Below are 26,299 nucleotides of genomic sequence, written 5' to 3'. Positions count from 1 at the left end.
AGATTTAATTACATAATATTACGATGTACAACCCTCTGACAAAGTTGCACTTATATCATTTTTTTAGGCGGGGGGTGCTCACGAGTTTTAACATATAAATTCCTTTGTATGTATTTGGGATTTTCCCTTCATACCCATCTACCTTCATATCAGAAATGGAACAAGAGGCAAAAACCCGGTTACCTACATTTTTTCTGAAAAACAAAACGTGTCGAGAAAAACAAGACGTATATTTGATATTTGCTTGCGTACATAATACAATGCTAAATAATGCCTTCGGTTGATTACTCATCAAATATTATTGCTTTTGAAAATAGTCTAATTTTATAACAGAAAAAATACGACATTTTAAAAGGTATTCAATTTCATATTAAGGCTTGCGCCGCCACCCTTCTTTAGGATCTGCCTATATGCATATGATGCCTATCCTTCTGGAAACATCTCATCAAAATTAATTCACCGATTAAGACGGAGCCTTACAAGATATATAGAAAGACGAACAGATGGTCAGGCACACTGGATTATTCCTAAATATTCCAAGCAGTATACAATGGTTCCATCATTAAAGCATTGTTCATATACTAGAGGTATGCTATCTATATTGTCCATACGGAAGAGTTGAATATATATATATTCAATATATATTGAATATATATACTTTATATATATACTTTATATATATATAAAGTATCGTATACATCAAATTTTCATTTGGGTTTGATCTCCTCGCTTGTGCGTACGTTTAATTCCTTTGAATTGTGTGATTTGTATTCCGTCTGCTGTGTCTTCTTTGTAATATGATAAGATACCCAAAGCAAACCTGAATTAAGCAGCACATTTTCAACGAATTGAGAAATCCTCCATAATATAAAAACACTGTTAAAATTCAGTACATTTATTGGATAAAGTTGCAACTTGTACATAAATATCGGCCATTGTACATATATTTATATGATATGTTAAACAATTGACCGAACTTATATAAAAAATGACAAACTTAACAGATATGATTTATTTCTTTTAAATTTTAATATTACAATTAGTTGTTTTCCGTGTTTAACCTTGCAATTCTGTTAGGTGTTCAAATTACATGCAAAGCATAAGAAAGCCATAACATATATAAACAATATTAGTGCATTACAGAAAAATATACAAATTATTTGTATGAGGCTAAGGAAGAAGAAGTAACTGCTAGGCTCTGCCGAGCAGTTACTCCCCTTCCCAGCCGAATACAAATACTTTCTATATATTTCCTGTAATACAGTAATATTGTGTTTGTCCTGCAATAAGTCAATTTTGATGGTTTTGTGTTGTTAAGAGTATTTAATTCAAAAGTAAGAACCTGTCGTGGGCCCTCAAGCATTTGCCGTTCATTGAAAACCCGCGACAAAACGTAATTCTGAGAGATGGACATTATTTGACGAAATATTGTAAATTGTAACTTTTTCTTTTAAACGAGTCATAAACATTACATAAATATTCAAAATTAAACAACAATTTCCGTCATTTAATATGTTTTTCTGATGTGAAATATCTTCGTCCGTGACCTACTTTCACTTTTGACAAAGTTATTGATTTGTTGGATTGTGTGGGTACACATTCAAAGTGGCAATGTTCAAAGTTGCGCCGTAAAACATTGAATTGACACGGCTAGACATGTTTGTTTGGGAGAAGGATGGCACAATGTCTTCGGAACGCTGTGACTGACAGATTGATAGAAGAGATTCGACGGTACGCGTGATTGTAATGATGGGCGGAACTTAATTGCTTTTTTCGCCACTAAACAATTAAAGCAAAAATTTATTTGACACCCATTATTTGCCCTTTAATGAACTCATTGCAGGATAAATACTTATATACACTGTTATAAGTGAATAACGTTACAAAGTCGGTCATTTCCGTTAAGCTAATTGTAAACATTCCAATTGGATTTGAATACACAATTGTTTTCTACGTATCACCTGAAAGATGTTTGAATGGAAATAGGTTGCAAAATTGGCCTTCATCTTTTGCTAATTATGTCTTCAAAGAATGATAAAGATAACTTGTTTTCAATTTCATTTTGTTTTCTTATGTTTTTAATAGATGTTATAAAATATAGAGTATCTTAAAAAGATAACAATTTTTGAACCAAATATTTGTTTCGTGTTGTGAATTTATTGTTATATCGAATGATATCATTTGAAGCGCAGTTTTGAATAATTGTATTATGAAACTATTATTATTCAACATGGGTGTCCACAAGTAATGTAATTCACTACCAAAAAACCCTAGGCATATTCAAAATTTCGTACAGGACATAAAACAACCCATCAAGAGCTATCTTATGTGTGTTCTTGCAATTCAACTTTGTTTTATTGAAATTAAAGCATTTGAATTGTTTTCAGTGTTCAAAATGTGCGGCCGATTCTATGTTCCTATTGGGGCACTTTAACTGTATTTGAATGTTAAGATTAGTTGACAAGTTTTCTGTGTACTATTTACAACACATAAGTCTACATTTGTTTTTATTAAATGAGAAGTTGGGACCCCGCGATACCTCTGTCTATCTCAACTGGTAGCGGTTAAAAAGAATTCTACACAGGGGTTGTTTAAGTTTACACTCTGTGTAAATATCTTTTAGCAAATTTGAGTATTTATATTAATATATATTATAGTATTATATATTCTAATATTACGTGTGATATACGAGTTAAAGAAAGATACTAGATTTGTTAAATATAAATCTAACAATAGGACCTCTGGCGCCTGCATATCAAAATATTCCAATTTTACACGTTCAGCAGTAGAGTGTAGTTTTTCCGCATCAATATAGATGAGTCTTGATAATTTTATTAGGGTGTTTATCATCTCTCACAATCAAACTGCAAGGCAAGGGGTTAGTAATTCATACAAGGATTTAATTCAATCAAGCTGTCATTTTTATAAACAAGCTTTAATACAATGCCAAAATTTCTCCACACATTGTTGCTACATGTGTACAATTCATCAGAGGCAACTGATTTACCCAGATTCCACGGGGGAGGGGAGTGACTTAAGTTCAATGGGTAGGTACAGATGTGCGGCCCATATAGGTCTACTTTTTATGATTAGTATTATATATGAAAACGGTAAGCATTTTAGTTGCAGTATATGTGATTGGGGTTAAAATTTACAAAGAGCTATATATTTACACATGGTTATTGATTTGACATCAATTAAATCATCCTTTAAATTATCAATGTGAATAAAGATTAACACTTGACTGATAAGCAGGAAGGGCTCCAATTAGCTCTGCCAGGATAATGGTGTCTTTAGATACAATGTCATTTGTTCTGATCAGCATCCTGCTGTGATATGAACAGTGTATATATTAATAAATTCGCGTCTTAATTAATATCAGCATTTGAAGAGTACATGTACAAATATTAGTGTCGTCGATTATTGGATCAGTAATATGCACTTTATTGGTAATTTTAAAACTATGACTGCACTTGATTTTTCCTCTCTATTTTCTGAGGTTCATTGACCTCTGTATATATGCATTAAAAGCAATGATAATCGGTCAGAAAATTCAAACATGAATTCATTTGATGACAAAGAGAAATTGAAACATTGGAATAACGACAAAACTTTAGATTATCAATTAAACATAGATGAAGAAAGAGTACGCCAGCTTAGTGTTAACTTGTCAAATACTACAATAACTTTGTAAATAACTAGTGTTACATTTGTTTTTGGTACTTATAAAAAACAAGAACAAGAAAAAGAATCAGAGTAAGGTTAACGATAGTCAAACGATATTATTTCTTTCGGATCAGATCAACTTTAAAGTCAGCTTCATAAGATCGAAGGAATAGGTCAGCAAGTAAAGGAGTACAATTCGTTCCCATTGGAATGTCGACCGTTTGTTGAAAAACACGTCCAGCACACTGGACAAATATGTTGTCGATTAAAAATTCCAGCATTTTGTAAACATCTTCCTCTGTATTTTTGGAAGATGATTTAAACAATCGTAATTTCGGGGATTTGATACATCGCATCTACCTCAAAGAACTTGAGATAAAGGATACTACAGACACTCATATCTTGACCTACACTTAGAAATCGATGGTAAAGGAAAACTATTGACCAAACTTCACGACAAACGTGATGACTTTTCATTCAGAATTGTCAACTTTCCTTTCATCTGTGGTAACATCCCTTCAGCACCTGCGTATGGAGCGTTCATATAACAACTCATACATTATATCAGAGCTTGCCGAGACTACGCATACTTTTTGTATCACGCTAAAACTCTAACAGATAGGCTTCTGGAACAGGGTTATGTTGCTACAAAGAATGAAGTCATCACTACAGAAGTTTTATGGTCGTCATCATGAACTCGTGGATCGTTATGGTGTATCCATCTACACAATGAAAACTGATTTATTCAACGAGGCATAGTTTTTCTTTCCTCGTTTATCTACCCCGCACTTGACTTTTTATGAGCAACTCGGTGGGTGTTTCTAGACAAGCAGATGACGCTTATCCTACCGGTGCACCTGGTCCATGCTCCCAGTTTTAAATTGAGTCCGAGTTGCTTATTTGCTTTTGTTACTTTGTATGTATGATTTTAGTTATTTTGTGTTCTTCGTTGTATATGTCTGTTTTCGTGTATGTACTTCACAGTTCATGTTTCAGTAGTTTGAATTCTTCCTTTTGCTGTGCACCTTTTTTTCTTTCTTTCTTTATTCATTTATGTTTTTTCTGTTAAAAAGTTAGATTGCTCTCATATTAACTTATACTAGCTGAACCACTATTTTGCTAGAATCAATTTTCTCTTGATATGAAAGTTTGAGTTTTATTTTGTCTCTACAAATTTCTCTCAGCATGTATGTAAAGACAGACGTTTTGTTAGTAATTGGAGACCTATAAGTCTTCTGGATATTGACCTAAAAAGTTGCGTCAGCTGTGTTGGCTAATAGAGTGAAATCAGTGCTCCCACACATCATTAGTTACTCACAAAATGGTTTCATGAAGGATAGATTTATTGGTGACAATACTCGCTTATTATATGATCTTATGCATTATTTGGAAGAAAATAACAAAGCTGGATTGCTACTTTTAGTAGACTTCGAAAAAGCTTTTGACTCTATTGAATGGGATTTTTTAACCAAAGCTTTGAAGAGTTTTAATTTTAGTACTTCTTTCTGTAAATAGTTTAAGGTCATATACATCGGAGCCAAATGCTATGTGATCAATTATAATCACGTGTCAAACTTTTTTTTATTTGAATAGAGGTTGCAGGCAAGGAGATCCTTTTTCTGTTTATCTCTTTATTATTGGTTTTGAATTATTAGCTATCAAACTAAAAAAACGATAATGATGTGCGTGGTGTCATTGTTAATGATTCCGAACCTCTTATTAGTCAGTATGCAGATGATACCTTTTTAATGTTAGTTCTCTTTAAGGGAGACCATAAAATGCTTTGATTCCTTCCACTTAGTATCTAAAGGTTAATAAATCAAAAACCAGAGCAATTTGGGTTGGAAGTAAGAAATTTTCTGATCATGTTATATGTCCAAATTAAGATTTAAAATGGTCACATTCTAATTTCCGTGTTCTGGGTGTGGACTTATCCTTAGACTTAGGTGCTATGGTTGATATAAATTTTGCAAGAAAAGTTAAGGAGGTATCAAGAGTGTTAAAGCTCATTCACCTCTTTACATCATTACCAAACCTACCAGACCAAAAGTTTAATGAAATTAATTCTATGTTTAAATTCATTTGGAATGGTAAATCAGACAAAATTAGGAGGAATACTCTGATAGGTGACTTTGAACAGTGCGGGCTAAACATGGTTCATATTCAGTCTTTTGTGTCTTATCTTAAGGTGAGTTGGGTACAGAAATTCTGTAGGAATCCTGGTGGCCACTGGCAAAACTTCTGTTCAAGATTTTTTTACAATTATGGAGGTGAACGTGTCTATCAACTTCAAAAAGAAAAAAAAATCAATGATGTAAGTGTAAAGGTTGCTAATCCTTTTTGAATGGATGTTTTATGTAGTTTATCCTTTGCAAAACCACTAATGAAGAATTGTGTGAAAAATATGCTATCTATCTCAATCCTGAGTTATGTACCTTGTGAAGAAATGAATTATCATAATGCCATTAATGGTTGGAAACTTTCGGTGTCCAATATTTGATATTATACATCTACAAACAAAGAGCTTCATGTCTTTTGATAGAATCAAGGAAGTGATTATCAGTAATAATTTCATGAGATATTACAGCTTGATATCTAGCATACCAAAGTCTGTAAAAGATTACAATAGAAATAATGTAAATAATATTACTTTTCAAAACTTTCGTGCAGAAGATTCTTTTCTCAAGTCATTATTATCAGTAAAGAAGGCAAAGTTTGTTTATAAATACTTAAAGAGATGGCGTATTTTTTTTCACCAAATGCAAAACTCGAAAAGTGGGAAGAAGTGCTTGAGATAGAAATTAAATATTTCTATCTTTTGAAAAAGGCATGCAATCACATTTATATGAAATCTTTTCAATACAAGATACTTCATAGAATTCTTCACGCAAATAAATTTTTGTACTAAATACATCTTAAAGATTCAAAACACTGTTTGTTTTTTTTGTGGATCTGAAAAAGAGACTATTCAACATCTCTTTTATGAATGTAAAATCATAAAGTGTTTTTGGGATATTGTGTCACATTATATAAAGAATTTGTATCAAGATTTTCAATTGAACAAATCAAGTATTATTTTAGGATACACTGATGAGATTCCATTTCTTAATTATGTTGTTATTGTTGTAAAAAATTATATCTACCAATGTAGGTTGATAGAGAAACTTCCAAACATTATAGAACTAAAATCAAAACATCAATATTTACATGATTTAGAAGAATTCATTGATGTAAAGAACAATAAAATTCTGAACTTTGAGAGAAGATGGACTCCTTTTAGACATATATTTCCGTAATTATCATGTCATGTAAATATATATATACTGGCAAAACTTTTCTTTTGTATATTATATTTAGCTAAGCAGACGGTTTACGGTACTTGGGACCTTTTGAAAGAATATTACGCTGATATTCGTTTTCGATGATGGACAAATCTCCCGTAACGACGTGACCGGAAGGGTCATATTTGAATGGAGAGTTTTTGCAAGAACAGTCAGGTGGTTTAGCCTTGAAGTCTTCAATCTCGAGGTTCTGCAATAGTCTTTAATAATTGAAAATTTTGATGCAATTGGTGAAGTATAGTGTTATGAAATAATTGGTATGGATTTGTCCTTGAAATATGGGGGAATTGGTTGGTAGCGTTTTTGTGATGAAGGATGTTAGCCAAATTAATTGCATCTATACCTTTGTTGACAAACGGTAGTGGAAGAAATGATCTTTTTTCTTCACACAAACTGGTTTCAAGAGTCTGTGGAAACCAATATCTAAAATGATGGCAACAAATATGTATAATGATGAGGTAGGGTAAGAAACAGGAGTGTCAAGACTTGTTTTGTAAAGGTGGTGTTGTAGAGTGAGAGGTAATCCGTATAGAATAGAGTTTGGTTCTAATGTGATGCAGTCCAAGAGGTTTTTGTATGAAAGGAAGGAGACCATATATTGAAACAACATATAACTTAGGTGACGTATAACGGCGATGGCCATGACTCCTTTCCCGTCTTCGAGTTTTGTCAAATAAATTCATCACATTTATGCTATTGTTATAGTGGCTTGAAAGGTTTCCTATACTTTTGATGTTAATTGCCATTGCATCCGTGAGGTATTGCAGTACCTAGTCTGCGTATCCAGTACTACTCTCTTTCCCTATGATAGTTTTTACTTAGAACGGGACTGTTCGTAGGATGGTATTTTTTTTTCTACAATACGAACTTTCATAGGGAGGATTGAATGATCTTGTTCATTAAAATGTTGATAAAATGTTGGGATTTGGTGGTATTTATTCCCGAACGATGACCGCACATTCTTTTGTTTAATCGTTCTTGTGTTTCACCGACATATATTAGACCGCATAAGTTGCATTCTAATCCATATATAAGTTTGTTGATTTGCAACTTAAATCGTCGTGACTTTTTGTTTTGAAGGTCCTGTTTGTAAGGGAACTAGAGAAGTAAGAGTCGATTATAAAAATGTTGCATGTTTTGCAATTTTTAATACCACATTTTGATATAGTACAATGTGGTTCGTCATCGCTGTAGTCAAATATATCATTTAAAGTGATTGAACATGGCTTGATTATTTTAAAATAGTCAGAATTTTTGTACTGGAATAGATTGTCTGTAGACTGAACGTGTGATTTGGGTACTTTTGTTGGAATGGTCGGGGCACTAGATGTGAACGTGCTAAGATTCCCATCTGGGGACACCACGGTCTTACAAGACAACAGTGTGTCCGATCTGTGGTCAGGTTCGGATCTTTTTATACTGGGCGACGTCCGAGCCAGTTTTTCTTCCATTCCTCTTGTTAAAACCATAAAATTACATTACTGTGTTGATGATATCCTCTGGGACAAAATCCACCAGCAGCGGTATTGACCCAGTAGAACGAAGATCATTTTATTATGAAATGTACAACACTCGCAACACAGAGAAAACTGTATATCAACAAGGAGCTTATAAAGCGGCCATGTATTTTAGGTTTTAGGGTAATAATGTTACCGAAAGTCTCATTAATTTGCGTAAATTTATTTAAAGTATAAATAAAAGAGTGAGTCCTCCTGACTAACTTCATCAATACTGTAATGTGTCTAACACGTCTGTAAATAGTTTTGTATATAGCATGTTTTTTTGTATATGATATGTGTCCATGTACCAAATATGTGGTTTATGAGAAATAGAGATTGCGTGTATTATTTTCCTTAATGGCTCAATTGGTAATGTTAGAAATCTGATTACTATTTACTTCTTACAGCAGAAGTTTTATTTATTTACAGAAGCCTATCCTAATACACTTGACAGGCGCGTATCTACGTTTACGTCAAAACGTCCAGGCGTAAACATCAACAAAAAGGTCATTATGGTTCGCGGATTATTCAGCGTAAACGGACCCAAATTAGGTTATAGCGTATAAACTAATCAGAAATTGAATACATTCATTAAATAATAGCAAAAAATATAAAAATAACAGTTAAATGAAGGAAATAATCAAATTACAAAAATAAATGAACGCTTCTATCGTGCGTTTAAACGAACGCAAAACGATGTGTAAATGCACAATAAACGATGCATGAACGCTAAAATGGGAAATGTGAACGTCTCAAGGAGTGTAATTAGTCCAATATACGTCATATTGGCCTAGGCCAATATTGATTTTCACCAAGCCAATATGATGTATTGGACGGATAAAAGCCGTATTGGACGGGTAAATCCTGTATTGGCGTACTTTTGTATTGTATTGTATTGGCAGTTTTGGTCATATTTAGGCTAATATTCGAAGGTTAGTCAAATAAATCAAGTTATTGGCCTTTAGGTTTAGTTCAGTGTAGTTTAAATACATTTTATTTGTAAGATAACAAAATTTATTGATCACAGTAAAATTATACCCTAAAAAATGTTTTTATGCATCAAAATAACAAGCAATGGAATTTCTCATTTACATAGCGATAATATAGACATAATTCACTATAGTCGCACGTCAGATTCGACAGGTATCTGACAATGTCACGTAAGATAAAGTACAAAGACCACTCAAAATAGTAATTATTATATATTTGAGACTTACTTTGGTAATCTAGATCTATTGTTTATAGTACATTTTACAGCTAGTTGAAATAGATAGTTCCAATTTTAATACAAATCTAGGTTTTAAATAGCTCTCTAGGTAGAATTCTGCCCTACCTTATACCAATGTGTCCTTCTTAACTATTTCAGAACACCTGTATGATCTTTTGGACACTGTCTTTTAAGTTTGAATAGCTATAAAAAAAGTTTTCATGACCTTATCTGAAGTTCTTGTATTTTTCATTGATAAATCTAAAGTAATCCGATCTTGACAAAGATTTCCACGGACTGCAAAGCCATTCGGACATTTTAGCTTCTAAAAGTTCCGGTCGTTCACAAAGCAGACTTGCATCATTTTTTGTAATGTCATTCGGAAAAACGTCATCGGGAACATCATTCTTATGTAATATCATATCAGAGCGAATTAGCAATTTTTTTATATTTGGATTTGCATGTGCAACGATAGCCAAAGAAGCAATTGAAAGTGGTTCCTTAACTGTGAGCAGCTTTATCTGTCGACAATTGGTTACAAGTTTAATTATTCCATGGTCTAGCCTATTTTCGAAAGTTTCGTCGTGTCCTTGCTGATAAGTTAACTCGGACATACTGTAATCAACAAATTCTTCTAATGTGTCATTGTGATCAATCAAACAATTAAATATATCACCCGGGTAACGTAATAACACATTTTTCCTATACACTAGCGATTTGAGCGGCATTTTTGACTTCAGAATAACATCTTTCTCCGTCCATTCATGGTTACAACTAAAATAACAATGCACTCGAAGTTGGGGTCCATGTTTTCTTATATCTTCCCACTGTGTGTTGTTCATTGCTTCATTATAGAATTCTCGACAGTTTTCATTTGCAACTAAATATAAATCTCTCAAAGACTTGGATGCCAAGTGTTTAAGTAAGCTATAGTTGAGTTGCTGTGGATTAATAGCGAGCTCCTTAAGATTCACTAGATACATCAATGAACTTAGAGAATGAGATTTGAAGGAATTGATTATCCAAAGGACCTTAAGCTGCTGTGCATGTGACACGTTGAATGGAATAGTTGTATTCCGAAAATATTCACCAGTGTGGGTATTTTCTACAGACCTGAAGCAATTGATCAATGGTACTTCATATATTCTAATAGTATGCAAGTTGTTTTTGCCATATAGTATATTTCTAAAGCTATCATAAACGGTATAGTCTAGTTTTTCTCTGGAATCTGACGGCCATATTGAAATATCTAAATGCTCAAGATTTTTACAACTTGTTGCAAATATTGCCAAAATCTCAGCATCAAATTCTCGGCAAAGATTTATTGAAAGTCGTCTTGTTAGTGGGCTACCTCTTCTTGTAAAGTTTAGTAAATCGGAATTTATCTGTTTGTCGGAAATCATTTCATCTAAACACATCATATTACAAGAAATTTGTAGCAACAATTTTTGTCCTGAAATACAAATGTTTGTCCAGACCTCTGGTCTATATGAAGCAATTTCCCAGGCTCTACAAGTCTTGCTGATACAGACTCTGTCTAGAAGGTCACAGTAACTGCTAATTTTGGCCAAGACTAATTCTGGCAATTCGTCCCATCTGACCATTTCTTCTATATCTTTCTTATTCAAACAGCACTGTTGCAGAAATATCTCTAGTGCTTAAGTAGCACTCCAGCTAAGGATCATGCAAAATGTGATTCATGGTAAAAAGCCTACATATTTTTATTTTTGATATTTTGTTTGAAAAATCATAGTAAACAGAAATAAACATGTGTTTTTTCATATAACCCGTGCTCTTAGGAGATAAAAATTATATAGAATGCACTTTCAAAATTAAGGGAGATAACTCTATAAATGGCGCTCAAATACAATAGAATCTACTGTATTTTCAATATCAATTATCTCCTAAGAGCAGGCAGATTTGAATGAATAATTACACATTTCATAGTATAGACCCATAAAACAACTTAATTATAAAAATAAAAATTTGTAGCCTTTTTGGGGGTGTATCACATTTTTCAGATTTTGCATGATTCTTACAAAGACAGCTACTTAATTTCTTGTTCTGAGAAGCATCTACAAAATTAAAAAAAAATATGTATATAACCTTACTTCACAAAATGGCACTGTTATACAATAGCTTAGTAGACAACCTTTACATATCGCAAAGATGGAATAGTACATCAGCCTAGTAAAAACAATTTAATCTTGGTTGCATTGATGGGACAGCATACTCTCTTCACCACATTTATTATTGTTGCTTGTAAGCAAAAAATATACTCGTGCATACATATTTAGCCTGTCCCTGTTTCCCTTTTAAAAAAGGTCGAGTCCACTCACGGGTCTTACAAGTAGTATACTATATTCGGGCTGCATATCTGTCAATGGGGGCACCCTTGCTTGTATCTAATCCCTTTTGAGATTCGACGATCAGTCCGATTGGTGGTGGTCAAATTAAGACTCAAATAATACATATAATTGATAATACATGTGTACTGATCAACCAAATTACCAGTCTCTGTAAAATTTCTAAAATTATTTACCTTTCGCTATTTGTTAGATGCCATTTCCTATATTGATATCAACAATTGACTAGCCTAGCGAGTATGTTGATCATTTCCGTAAATAAAAGCTATGTCACATGATAGTAGTAGTAGTTAAGCTAAATACCAGTGAACAACTGCAGGTACGACCTATAGCTAGCACAGAACCAATAATTTTCGTTCGCCTGTTCGGCATGCTTGTCAATAATAATAATAAAAAAAACAGGGTATTTACTCTACTCGGGAGATCATTAAGGTAATAGAACAAAGCCGCATTTCCGTTGGGTGCTACAAAATGTACGTACAACATGTACGCCTCTACGGAATTTTAGTTATATCGGCACTTGGTTATATCGGTACCTGGTGAAATAGGTACCAAGCATAGTCAAATCGGCACTGCACCAAGTCTGGTTAAATCGGTACCTTGTTTTTGTCAAAAATCAGCACGTTTATTGTTAAAAGATTTGCCTGGGAAGAACAACCTTAAGATAGTTTGAGGGAAATGTGAAAGACCTGAAAATGACGGGTCTTCTTGCGTTGGCACCGCTTAGTTGTGCAATTTGCTCTCTGCCACAAGTTCGAGTTGAACAGGTATGTCACTTGTTTCAGCATACAGGTCTGTGATCAGCTTGTTGAAGGAAACAGAACCAAGGGTGACAGTTCTGGTGTTGAAGCGGTTGTGCCAATGCTTCACATCGTTGTTGGTACAATGTACGTACAGTGGACAGCAAGACACTCCAATGCTTTTAAATCAATTAATAAGTCATCAAAATTTATCATCATTTGTCATCATATATTATGAACGTTAAGAAATCAAAAAGTAAATTTAAAATAGATAATTTATATGTGGGACTAATAAAACAGTTATATTCAAACCCAGTTTAGATTCAAAATTTTATTAAATTATCACAGATAAAACATATAATACACAACAATATTTAATTCGAATTAAAATATTTTGTAAGATAAATCAAACACAAGTACAACGATAATGAAAAGTTGCCGATTTTAACAAGTGACGCGATTTGACTTGTTACCGCCTCTGCGATGTTCTGTATCAAAATGCTGTTTATTACTTGATGGGTTTTGACATGGTAAAATGTGTCAATTTAAGCTATTTTTTGTGGGTTAGGGATACATATAATCAAGGAATTAATCATGAACTCATCATGAAGTTGATGAAATGGAGGGGGGGGGGGTGGATGGATGGTCCGTGGAACCCGCAAAATCTTCTGGTTCCAATATTGCTGCAATCAAAGGTGACACAGGTCTTCACTATATACTCGGGAATTTCGTGACGGAACCATGGTCACTTTTAAATACTAACTGTTGCGAAATAATAATTATTCTATATGTCTCTCTCTCTAAATATATATATTATATATTAGGTGTATTATCAGAAAACTATTTGTATTCTCAGATTCGAATATTGAACTCATGCAGGGAACACGTGGCAGGGACTTAATATATACCCGCAGAAGTTACCCTGAATGAACATGGACACTAAGTTCCGCAACTGAAAATGTGTATATCGAATGTCTAACGATAATTGTAGGAAAGTAGTTGTGTGTTAATGTGTCCATTCTGTTTTCGGTCTTTAGTTTAATCGCCAGTACTTGTTTTCATTTCCGGTTTTGAGAAATGTTATGGTTCTGAAAAAAATATGTTTCAAATTTCGCATTTCCTAGTCGTGTTAGCATATATCAATATCAAGCAGACAGGTAACTTACTTAAAATATGTCCATACAGTCGAATATTTAAAAAAAAGAATAGCTCGGCATTTAATCTTCGATAAAAGCTAAGATGCAGATGGTTGAACTTGTACAGACTACAGAGTCAGTATTCATTTGTACATGTAAATCCAATACATGAAACTAGGATTTCATTTGATTGTATAGTAGTGTGCTATGATATCTTTTATTGTTTAATCATAATCATATGTTATTTGTTGCATGAATATTTGTCAATTATGGGTCAGTAATTTTGGAGCATTTACAATCATCTGTCAATAGGTTACAGACCACCAATTCAACCAATGAGCATGTGGAACATATGCAAAATAGTCCTATGCAGAAATTACCTCCAGCTCCTCATAGTGCTGTGAAAAAAGTTTTCATTTTATTTCGAATATTAAAACTGTTTCTGAAAGGAAAAACATTTTTGTACATTTTATAAGTGCATTTTAATTCTTGTGCTGTAAAGCCTAATCTCCATAATGATTTCCAAATATACCCCTATCCTGTGAAAATACTGGGATTTCCCATGCTATTTATAGACCCTTCACTTCCAGTGACCAGTACTGCACTGCAAGTCTGTTAACCCCACATGCCATTCTCAGGTTGTTTTCCAGGATTTTGAAAGCTTTAGTCACTTTCATGTGAGAAAATGAGGGACCATTTTAATGATATATTTTTTAAAGTTCGGTAGTGCTCACATCTGACATAAGATATTTCAGAATCATCTATTATTTACAGCACTGTGTAAAGACATTAAATAAAACTTAATTGTACATGTACATTGCATATGAATAAAGCACATAATTTTTTTCCATTATCATGCAAGTATGTTTTCCATAGAATCCAAATAACATTCCTGAGATTTAATTTAAAAAAAAAACTCCCCAGCTTTTAAGAATCATCATAAATAGAAATCCCTTTACACTCTTATACATAAATCAGGGACATACATCGCTGGTATAGTTTTTAATGTACATGTATTTCATATAAAAAAATACTGTTTCCTGCATTACCACCTTTTGTAGAAACATTAAAATACATCTAGCACAGTTTAGATATAGAACTGCCTTAACATACACCATTGCCACATTGGACAGATATAAATATTTTCAATATAGGTAATTCCCTGCTGTTGCCTTATGAGATTCTATTTTTAGCAAAATTTCCAACTGTGAACCAGACCGAGTTAATGACAAATTTATGTCATTATTTTTCAGTTATATTTGGTATTGGTCCCATAGGAATTAATTCTGATTGAATATTAATCGTTATTTGTTACAGCAGTTACAATTAAAATGGTATTTGTATCATTTTTCGCATGTATATATTTGTATAAAATAGAATTTTTAAGTTTCCACATTACTAACGTAAATGATTCTGTGTGCTATTGACTCACACCGGATGTGTGGACGATTAGCCTGTGGAGGCCCCCCGTCCACGAAAGCTTGGACGAGCAGCCACTGCCTTTTTTCACTGGAAGTCTATAGTATTGTGTATAAGATAAGTAGAGTAGTGATGGATACGGACATACAAGAAATCCGGGGAAAGAAATCAAAAATATAAAAAAACTGGAGTGGGCCCTTTTGTGTAGGGGCGGGCGGGGATGAGAATCTACAAATTAAAGCTGCATTAGCTGTCGTTTTTGTAAATTTTTGTTTCAGTTGAACTATACCTTAACTTAGAATTATTTCTACTAGATTGTTACTTTCCTGTATAACTTCATTCAACGGGTCATAGTTTTCCTTTCCTCGTTTGTCTGCCACGAACTTGACTTTTTATGAGCAACTCGGCAGGTGTTTCTAGAAAGGCAGAGGACGTTTACCCTACTGGTACACCTAGTCCATGCTCCCAGTTTTTCGTGGAGTTTGAGTTGCTCATTTGCTTTTGTTACTTTGTATGTATGATTTTAGTTACTTTATGTTGTTTGTTGTGTACATGTATGTCTGGTCTTTGTCCGTGGATTACATTCTTTTGGTTACCGCTATAACTTTGGTTCCCTTGATTACTCTTTCATTTGATATCCACAAATAAAATGCATTACATACATGAAATAGGTGTCTATATATTTATTGTCTTGCAAGACAAAAAATCGACCCAGATAAATCTGTATGCATGTCACTTCTTGTGACCTTAATCCGCGCATGTGCTGTAAGGGTTGCCTCTTTAATAACAAATCTGCTTGCAAAGCGAAAGTGGTTATTCAACAGTAAAAAAGACAGACAGACTCAAGCAGTAAAAGAAAAAGATTGAATATAACGCAAGGATTCTTTTGAAATTTACCTATTATGACATAATGTGACTCAAATATGGTCATTATTTATTTGAAAACTAATCAAGAAGTAGATGAAATGAAATGAAAACAAGACATGTGCTTACCTGTGTATCCTTCTAGCTCACAGCCAAATTGTATTGAAAACTGAATGTTAATAGTCAAATATTTTCACAACATGCTTAGTTGCTTTATTTTCTTCCAAAGCAATACCGTGAGCTGAACAGTGCATATGCAAAAGAAATGGATTTAAGGCATGCAGTTTTTTTTTCAACACCATTGTATCTGCCTGTCATGACAGGCGTACATTGGAGCATAACAATATAAATATACATCTTGATGTAAATATCTCGTTCTAGTGGAATCTTCATGATTGATGTTGTGAGTTTCCACATCACCATGTGCGACTGTTGCTTTTTTATATAATACAGACTGGTTGGTTTTCCTTTATATTTTATCTTTTTCTCAACAGTTATATTCACTGTCTTGTCAAAAATTTTGCAAAAGTAAAGACTTTTTTGGGACTTTCGTTCCTTCAGGATCAAAATACCTTATTTTGCCAGTTCATGCCAGGAACTTCCCTACTTTTTCTGAACACACACAAAAATATAGTCCAAATGTTATTCTTGTATCATTCAATACATCTTTTATAACCAGTAAATTTGTTTCTGGCAATTATTCATTTCAGTAATATTCTGTTATTTTTGCAAATAAAATTAAGATCCTGCCATGTCTTCAAATCAACTGACAATTTGAGGGACTCCTTATTGACCTTGAAAGATGTTAAGTCATAAATTTGCATTTAGGAAATTAAGTTATTGCAGTTGTGTGAGATAAATACCATATAAGAATAGTTTTGGGATGTAATTATGCGAATTAATTTTAGACAGGTTTAAAAATTTGTGAAAAAGGTGAAATGAAACAAAATTTGTAAATGTTTGTGGAGTTGGATACTGTTTAACTGTTGATCACAGTTTATACTTCAGAAATCAGTTGTTAAGATCGTCATTCAGAGTATGAAAAGCTTCGGAAAGTGCAGCATGACAGTACCTATATAACGGCAACCACCAGTTGGACACCGTTTCATTGGACCAAGTGTGGACACATTATTAGTTTTTGACATATTTAGACATAGCAGAACTTTCATAATGGACTATAGGACACAACAACTGGTTTGGATACAATACTGCACAATATTTTGAAATTCAATTTAAATAAAAAGTTCTGATTTCAGGTGGCTTTCATGGATCTTTTTGTATCCCATTATCTTTAAAACTGTGTGTGACAGAGTTAATTTGCTGGCATACATGTACTTCTTAAACCATTTGTAATGAGGAATTATTTGCAAAAAATGAACAGTTCAAGCTTCTTAGACAATTATGTTCAGCCTTGTCGACCAATATGAAACTTCTTTCTCACAGATGGCACAAGATATCAGAAGATTTCACAGCTTTATACCGGATTGACTACCCATCAAACTTGATGCTTGTCCTATTAAACTCACTTGCAATGTGATGGGTGCTGATATTGAAGTAGGACACGCTTACACTTTAGAAGCATCTGATGTCAAAACTTCTCCTAGATTGCCCTAAACTTTTGAAAGTTTACAGTTATCCTTTTCTTTGTCCAAATAGTGAACTGATTTGACTTTTCGTTGCATGAATTTGTGTTAACTGTAAAACAATTAAAAAATTACATGTATATATACAATACAACTTATTGCATTTAATTTTTTTTTTAATTTCAGTAGTGTGTTTTACATCTCATGACCCTTTAATGATCCTTACTCCTGATCATCAAATACATGTGAAGGAAGGTCAAAGTTTAGAGGTCAACTGCAGTGTCAAGGACAGTGCTCATACAGAAAAATGGCAGATGCCTGAATGGAAAGCTCAGGGCAAAGTAATTGGAACGGTTCATCAAAATAGAATGAGCTACAATACAGTGACTTTATTTTTCCAGAGAATACACAAATCAGATGCCGGCATTTATAAGTGTATCTACAATGCTTCAAATAATGTCATCACAAAGAACTTAGTCATTATTGTTGATGCTAGATGTAAGTTGTTAGGCTACCCTTAGAAAATTGTTGGTTAACTGAGCCTGTTTATTTTTATTCACATAAAAGACTACCAGTGTGACCAGTACATGTCCTTTTTTATTCTATTTTTAGCATATTTCTTAAAATTAGGACTTTTTGGGGGCTTTTTTGCTAAAAAAAATCCCTTACAGTCCTTTTACCAAATCAAATTGTATTGGCTAATTTAAGGAATATGCAAAGAAGAAAAACATGGCAAGCTAAAATTTTTTGTTGATTTTTATATGGCTGCAAAAAAATTGTCGTAGTATAATGATATGACACTGTCGTTAACTGTGTCATCCATTTATATATACTTGGTTTTCATGCAATAACTTGAAAGTTAGTTGGTTGATTTTTATAAAATTTTAAAATAAGGTTCCAAGCTACAAAAGGAGGTTGGTGTTGATTTTGAGGTCATGGCCCTAACTGTTTTAGAATTATGGGGGGAAAAGGGGCCAACAAACAAAAGTTACATAGAATTTTACTACAAATGCATATAACTCTAGGAAAAACATATGGGTGTCTATGATATTATTCCACAATAATTTATTCATCAATGGTCAGATTGGGATGGATTTTGTGGGTTAAGAATTGAACATATAAGAAATTAAGGGCCAGAAAGGGGGCCAGAGACAAGCATTTCCTGATGTTCAGACAAGACTTGAGTTAACTATACAAATGTAAGTGTATGGATCTTTTTGACATTGTATTATAAGGTGCTATTTACCAAAGAAGCCTAGGATTGATTTTAGGGGTAAAGACTTGAACCTTTTAGGAATTAGGCCCTCTAAGTGGCCAGGTTAACATTCATTTTTTTCTTATTTCTGGGTGATAACTTGATTGAAAGTGAATGAATTGAAAGTGTACCACAAGGTGCCATACCAGCAAAGGAAGGTTTGGGTTGATTTTGGAGGTTACGACTAGAACCAACTTTAGGAACAAAGAGCCACTAAGTGGCCACTTGGATAATGTATGAGGTGTGTCGTGCTTGTCCCAACTACTAGTATTCAGTATTCAACCGCTGTGGTCAAATCAAGCTGTTCCCTTTAAATTATTTTATTATTTAACAATTATATATCTCTAAGAAAGTCTTATTCTATATAAAAAAAAATGCAATGTTTGGGACTGAACCTTGTATTTTATGTTGGAAAAGTAATTGAATTAGTTGAAGAAGTTTGGTTGAATTGCTTTGGAAGATGTATTATTTTCACTACAGACAACTACTGCTATATAACCAGTCAGTTCTTCCTTATCCTCCTTCATTACTTTATTGGTTGTCATATTTCTAATGATTTGTGAAAACTTTATTTGAACCTTTAGAGGGCTGTAAGATAAGTCAAGATTTATATAACCTCAAAGTATTTGATGTTGTAAGATGACAGCAATTTTCATGATTGTGGTTATTTTTTTTGCAATAACCTGAGTATTAATGTATTGATCTGAATGGAATTTTACAAATAAGTTCCTTATGGAAAGAGAAACGTTGGGATTGATGTTTTGAATTATGATCCATAACAATTTGTACTTTAATTATGAAGCTGTCTGATTTTTGAAATTCTTGTCATGCAAACGCAAACATGTGTGATTTTACCCTACAAATTTTATGTCTTTTAGAAAAGGTAAAACTCTCAGGTGTTGAATGTTCTATGATCATATCCACTCTTAGTCAAAATGTTTCATCAAAATACCAATTAAAAAGATTTGTCAACTTGAGAAATAGAATACCCCTTAAAGTTTGGTTCTGCAGTCATATCAAACTAGACATACAGAGCACTTTTGTATTTACATTGTTTAACATATACAGTCAAACCTGTCTGAACCAAACCCAAAATCCTTTATATCAATTAAATGTATTTAACTTTGGTAAACCAAACACTATCTTATAAACCAATCCTATTCTAAAGTTCAAAAATGGGTTCAGTTTAGACTGGTTTTTCGTTTTCACCTTTAGTTTATTTTTATGTTACTTGAGTATATAGGGGCAACTCTTTCGCTGTACCTGTGTATAATGTTGTTTTGGGGCCGGCTGCAACCTGCCTTGTGGTATGAGGGTTTCTTCATCTTTCATTCACTATAGTCTTTGTTATTTCATGTCCACTTCAAATTTCTTTTAACAGCAAGTACTGGTGCTAAATGTTTAAGTAACCAATTTATATGTGAAGGATCAAGTCAATGTATTGCCTTAGACTACAGATGTAACAATGTACCTGACTGTGAAGATGGTTCTGATGAATTTAACTGTATCAAAGGTAAGCTAATTCAAGCTAACAAAAACGAGGGCATAGCACCCCTTTGTCCCTTCCTTGGTCATATTTGTATACCGGTAAGTTGTTTATTTCCTACCCTTATACCGAACTGCAAGTTCTGTGTCCACTTGCATTCTTGTCAGAATCTTGTTAAACAGTCTATAGGTTGTATCAAGCTGCTACATGCAAAGCAATGATAAAGTTTTTAAGCCTATTATGCCTGGGATTAGACATCTCATTTACAGTCAATATGGTAACAACTTGGTTAACAATCTCTTTAATATATAAACTTTCTTTTTAGCTCACCTGGCCAAAAGCCATGTGAGTTATTGCCATCACTTGGCATCTGTCCTCGTCGTCATCTATGGTCATTAATTCTTCAAAACATTTCTCCTCTTGGTTTAGCCGAACTCTGACATAGGAATAAGAACAAGAATAAGTAAGAGTGTTCAGAATGATGAGATTTATCTCTGGTCAAATTTTTGTTTCAATCTGTGAAGCCATGTTGGAGTTATTGCCCTTTTTAGCTCATTTGGCCAAACCCAACTGAGCTTATGCCATCATTTGGTGTCCATAGTTGTTGTGGAAAAATTTTTTGAAAAATATTCTCCTCTGAAAGTACTATGTGTAATCTTGGCATGATTGTGCCATAGAGTATTGTGCACAAAATTACTGTTGGGATTTATGATCCGTGATAAATATCTGCATCGGATCAAAGTTGTCAGACAACTCTTTGTTATTGCCCTTGAAACATGATGTTATTTTTTTTCAGTTTTCATCCAAAGCCTTCATTGAGTCAAAATTGTTGGACAACTCCTTGTTAGAGTTATTGCCCATGAAAGGCAAAAAATTAGCCAGGTGCACGATTCAGACTCCTTGGAGCCTGTGGTTCATATTCCTTAATACCGAAAAAACCTGCAGTATTATATGTACAGAGAATCATTTTTCCATTAATACGGATGCATTATGAACATATATTAATTCCAATTACAATTATAACTTTTACATACTGATGTTTGAGAAATTGATCTCTACTGTTTTCAGGTCTATGTGTAAACAAGTTCAGGTGTTTGAATGGGAAGTGTATTGACAATGAGTTAGTTTGTGATCAGCTTCATATAGATCATTGTGGAGATGCCTCTGATGAGTACTGTCAACTGTTGAGTTTGACAGATCAAAAGAAAGGTGAGTATTATAATGATTTGAAGTTTAATGTTTGAAAATTAGTGCTGGACCATCATGCAGGTCTACACTAAAATCCAGTAATTTTACATATAATCAATAAAAAGTTTCATGAAAATTTTGCGGTAGGTCTGTATTGAATTGCATACTGTGAAATTTATAGTGTAATTTACGAAAGACAGAAAAAAACATTTTCTGGTGACTTTAGACAAGACTTTGATATTAATTCCATATGTACATGTAACTTCAGCTGTCTACATGGGATAATTTTTAGAATACTATTTATAAAAATGTCAATATTGGCTGAAAAAAATGGATTGATTGATTGTTGGGGTTTAACATCTGAGCAGCAATATTTCAGCTATATTCAGGCGACTGAAAAAATGGAAGGTTGTTTCCTTTCATCTGAAATATTGCCCTCACTTGATTCTGTATGTGAATTAAAGTATTGCTACACCTTTACTTTGAACCAAAACAAAAATCGTTAGTGGAGGAGCACTTCTACTTTTCAATTAAAAAGGGAATTTCATATTTTCAGTTGTATGATACATGTTCATACTTATTTTATTGACGAATCAAGAATTAGATAGATGAACCAAGTTGGAAAATAGGACTGATTTCCCATAAAATTTATATTTTTTTTTTCTCAGTTTTGCTCAGAGGCACATTTTGTCTGAAAATTTGTGAAATGACAGAAGGGTACAATTCCATGATTTTTTTGAAAAACAAAGATTCTAAGTTAAAATGCTTGTAGGACAACATCCAAATTTCTGTTTTTCAAAGTTCAACATGAGAATAGATGTGGCCTCACATAAGAAACTAATACTGAAAAGCTTTATACAAAAAAAAAATCAAAGCTATTCTAATTTTAAGTTTAACAGTCACCCTGTTATCCACTACTAGTAAAGACAAAAAATGCTAGTTATATGATGCTATTTTAAATTTATTGAAGTTATGATAATATTATTATGTTGAAATGGACATTTGTTCTATCCATTAATGTTCTTTATCATTTGATATTTTTGTATTTTTTCTGTTCTAGACACAACCAATACTACCATAGATGCTACAAAGACACAACATGATCACATGACATGGCTGAAGACAACTCTTTATGTTGTAATAAGCTGTACAGTCAGTGTTGTTTTTCTAATTTCTGTCATAGTAGTGGCAGTTTTCAGAATAAGAATGAAAAGGAATGCTGTTCGTAGAAATTACCGATCAGAAAACTCTCAGAGAAGTCAAAGAGAACATGATACCTCGCCTGTTAACTACCAAGCTGCAGATCCATTTTTGAACATGGCTCCTTCAGCAAACTATGGCAACATAATTGTCAATGTTAATAATGGTATCCAATATGTACCTGGAGCTGAATTTTCTGAGTTTGCCATTATGGAAGCACCACCATCATATTCTGATGTGGAACAGGAGATTTTTGAGACACAAAATATTCCACCACCTGACTATAGCACTATTGATAGGAATCCCTTACGAGTGAATGTTGTTCCTAATCCTTCAGCATCTAGGCCACAAACAGCAGGGCAATCTAACACAGCTGGAAGTAGGCAAAACCGCCCATCAAATGATCCTAGACCTAGAACTCAAAATGCTGCTGTTCAAACATTGACTCATAGGTCACAAAGACCAAGGTCACAGCCTGTGACTGAAAGTCTTCCAAGACAACCTAATCTTAATGTTCAAGGAGGTCGCATTCTCCTTTCTAACAGTTCTGCTGCACAGCCTGCTCAGGCAGCAGATGGAGAAATAGTTGTACAAGGTGGGCAAATCCTTTTAAGTAATAATCCTAGGCCAGCATCACTTAATACAGGGAATTTAGACAATGAAGTTGTGACTTCAAACTCAAGTAGGCCACCCTCGGCAGTGTTACAAATTCAAAATGGACAAATCATGCTTTCAAATCCAGACTTACACACTGATGAATTAGAACAGCAGGTAATCAGACTTACAAACGTAGAGCACGGCAATACAGATAGAAGAAACAATGTTGAAAACTGTCAAAACTGTACAGAGAGTGATCCACTTCTGAATAGCAGTAATCCACAAGTAAATGTGGATGATAATAATTTACAGGGTATTGTTTTACAAAATCCAAGGTCTTCCCTTACAGAAAATGTTGTTAGTAACATTGAAAACCATTTACAATGTGGAGACAACAATCCACAATCAAATATCCAGATTTGTGAAGGGCAAATTTTCTTAGCAGATGGAAGTTCACCTTCTGTGATCAGTGATGGTAGCTCAGGGACCCAGAGCAGGGGTCAACTAGATGTTTGTGAGGGTCAGATTGTGTTTAGATAATTGCTCTTGCCAGTACTTACTAGAGTTTACTATTTTAGTCTTAATCCAGAATTGTTATCTTTGTGTACAAAATCATTTGAAAATTTCTAAAGATTAAATATTAGGGCTGCTTCTTGGAGAATTTTTTAAGTATGTTTCCATTTACTATGTGTTCAGAAATTTCTTGTACATGTAAAAATATATTGTACGTGTAAACGGTGTAATTTAATTGCCAAATATGAAACTTAAATATATATGTAATTGCAGCTAAATGATTTTCTGTGACAATTACTCTATTGCTAAATTATGGTTTCCTCCCTTTAAGTCTTGTCATTTGTTCCAAAACAATGATTCTAATTATATTGCACTCAAAAGGGGGAGCTCATGACAAAACTTATCATAAACAGGTGTTGGAACAAATACCAATTTTTGAATAAAAATATTTGGTTCAACTTCTGCTTTCTGTTATTTACCAGGCTTTTAGCTGTTAGATATACATTCTTGTTTTGTTTTTTTTTTTGTATATATAAGTTTTTAGGAATGATTTAAAATTTGTTACGACTGTTGACAGAAGACATTTTATTCAGTTCTGTTGATATTGGTTTCACTGTTAAATTCTGTAGTACTTTTCACGATCAAGTTGGCTGCACATTTCTTCTATTTCTATTGGCTCTCAGGTTTTTGGTGGTAAATTCTTATTATTCATTCTATCACACGCACTCATATCCTGGCTTTCAAACTATGAACACTGATTGAGATATTCCATGCTGAAACTAATTTCTTTGATGGATAACTATTTTATACATACTGGTGTAATTAGCCAAATGAGAGTTACTCTAAGACAAATTTTGCCTTTTGCACCTTGATGCATGGGTTTTTTTCTCCAGAAAAATATTGTGAATGATCCTACTATATATTGCCGTCTTATGAATAAAAACTCTGAACCTTAGTGTATTTGATTAATCAGCCCTCATATGAAGTGCTGCCACAATTCATCTTTAGCATTAGAGTAATTGTACTTGGGTATCCAGTGCTGTCCTCTTTCATCCACTCCCTGTGTTATGGATGTCTTGTTATTTTAAGGGACTGGTTATTTCTACACATTTGTGTTCTACTAAGTTTTACAGGCTAAAATAGTACTGACAAGTGACCTGTATTTGTAAATTTGGACAAACTGTAAAAATCTGTAAATAATCAGATTTATATTTAAGGGAGTGAATTTTGGAACTTTTCAAATGTGCCTAAATCAACTAGAAGACGTGTTTGTTTTTTTTTTTTTTTTCTCTCTCTTTTAATTTTTATTTCATGTACATTTTTTGTAAAGCTTAATTTTTGTTCTGACATGTTCAAGCCTTTCAAAAAACTCATTTGTAGTTATGGCTGATCTACAAAGTGTAAATGATAATATTTATCAGCCAATCAAACCACAACTAATGAATCTTTCTGTAATTAATACTGGTAATTGATAAAAATTTTTTGTAGGATTCAATGGTGCTTAAATACTGAATTCTGCATTGTCATTATTAACAAAATGTATATGTTGAAAGGATAATGTTGAGCTAAAATCTTAAAATAGCTGTACCAGTGTTACTGTTGAATAAACAGGATACTAGGTGTAAAATTCTAAAGGGAGATAATCTTATATTTTGTGAAGTATGTCTTTTACGCAGCATTTAGTTTTTTTTTTCAATTATAAGAAATCTCATTTAAGTATATCCAAGGTAATATTTTGATGCCAGTATTTTATTATGGTTGTAAATTCTGTATTTTGTTCATCATGATATGCTTTGTACTGTGTTATATTGTTGTTTATTTTTATCCATCTATTATTTGTTACCTATACATGTTAAAATGATATACTAGTTTAATGAATTTGTAGTATTTTATTTAGAATAAGATATTTAAATAAAGAAATATGAATCTGGTGCTTATGTATTTTCTTATCATAAATGCACATTTACAAATACAGGTAAAGTATGTTTATACATCTAACATCACTGCTGCAATAACACTGAAATGATGAGATAGTAAAATCAAAAATATTAAAAAGAACAGCATGAAAACGACTTAAATCAGGGATATACTTCCTAGGGTGTGCAGTAGGCTTCTGCAAGACACCAGATAGCTTAACATTAGGATATTAACGAAGGAAATACATTTGTAGTATTCAACACAAGATGAAATTTAATGCATCCATAAGTTTTAACATTGATATCTTGACTACTATAGATGT

The 26,299-nt window shown here is 33.1% G+C and overlaps 2 protein-coding genes across 3 annotated transcripts; one reads left to right on the top strand and one right to left on the bottom strand.

Moving 5' to 3' along the window:
• Window positions 1-84: 84 nt before the first annotated feature.
• Window positions 85-25,993, top strand: LOC148609839 (uncharacterized). 2 transcript variants are annotated; one of them, XM_088541238.1, is made up of 5 exons: window positions 85-587; window positions 18,008-18,319; window positions 20,458-20,589; window positions 21,631-21,771; window positions 22,811-25,993. In XM_088541238.1, exons 1-5 carry the CDS (start codon window positions 551-553, stop codon window positions 24,085-24,087), a joined length of 1,899 nt encoding a protein of 632 aa, XP_088397364.1. In that variant the 5' UTR covers window positions 85-550; the 3' UTR covers window positions 24,088-25,993. The 2 variants fall into 2 exon arrangements, with proteins under 2 accessions (XP_088397364.1, XP_088397363.1); XM_088541237.1 differs by lacking the exon at window positions 85-587 and adding an exon at window positions 13,705-13,976.
• LOC148609840 (uncharacterized) lies at window positions 9,483-12,383 on the bottom strand. Its single transcript, XM_088541239.1, has 2 exons — window positions 12,256-12,383; window positions 9,483-11,788 (listed from the first exon to the last, which is right to left on the bottom strand). The coding sequence occupies exon 2, from the start codon at window positions 11,315-11,317 to the stop codon at window positions 9,941-9,943; it is 1,377 nt and encodes a 458-aa protein (XP_088397365.1). The 5' UTR covers window positions 11,318-11,788; window positions 12,256-12,383; the 3' UTR covers window positions 9,483-9,940.
• Window positions 25,994-26,299: the final 306 nt, after the last annotated feature.

Source organism: Perna viridis, chromosome 8, assembly GCF_037379345.1.
Source record: "Perna viridis isolate PV_CMFRI_1.1 ecotype Kerala chromosome 8, ASM3737934v1, whole genome shotgun sequence".
NCBI lineage: Eukaryota > Metazoa > Mollusca > Bivalvia > Mytilida > Mytilidae > Perna > Perna viridis.
Note: the sequence above shows the minus strand (reverse complement) of the source record. Positions and strands in the feature narration are given on the sequence as shown.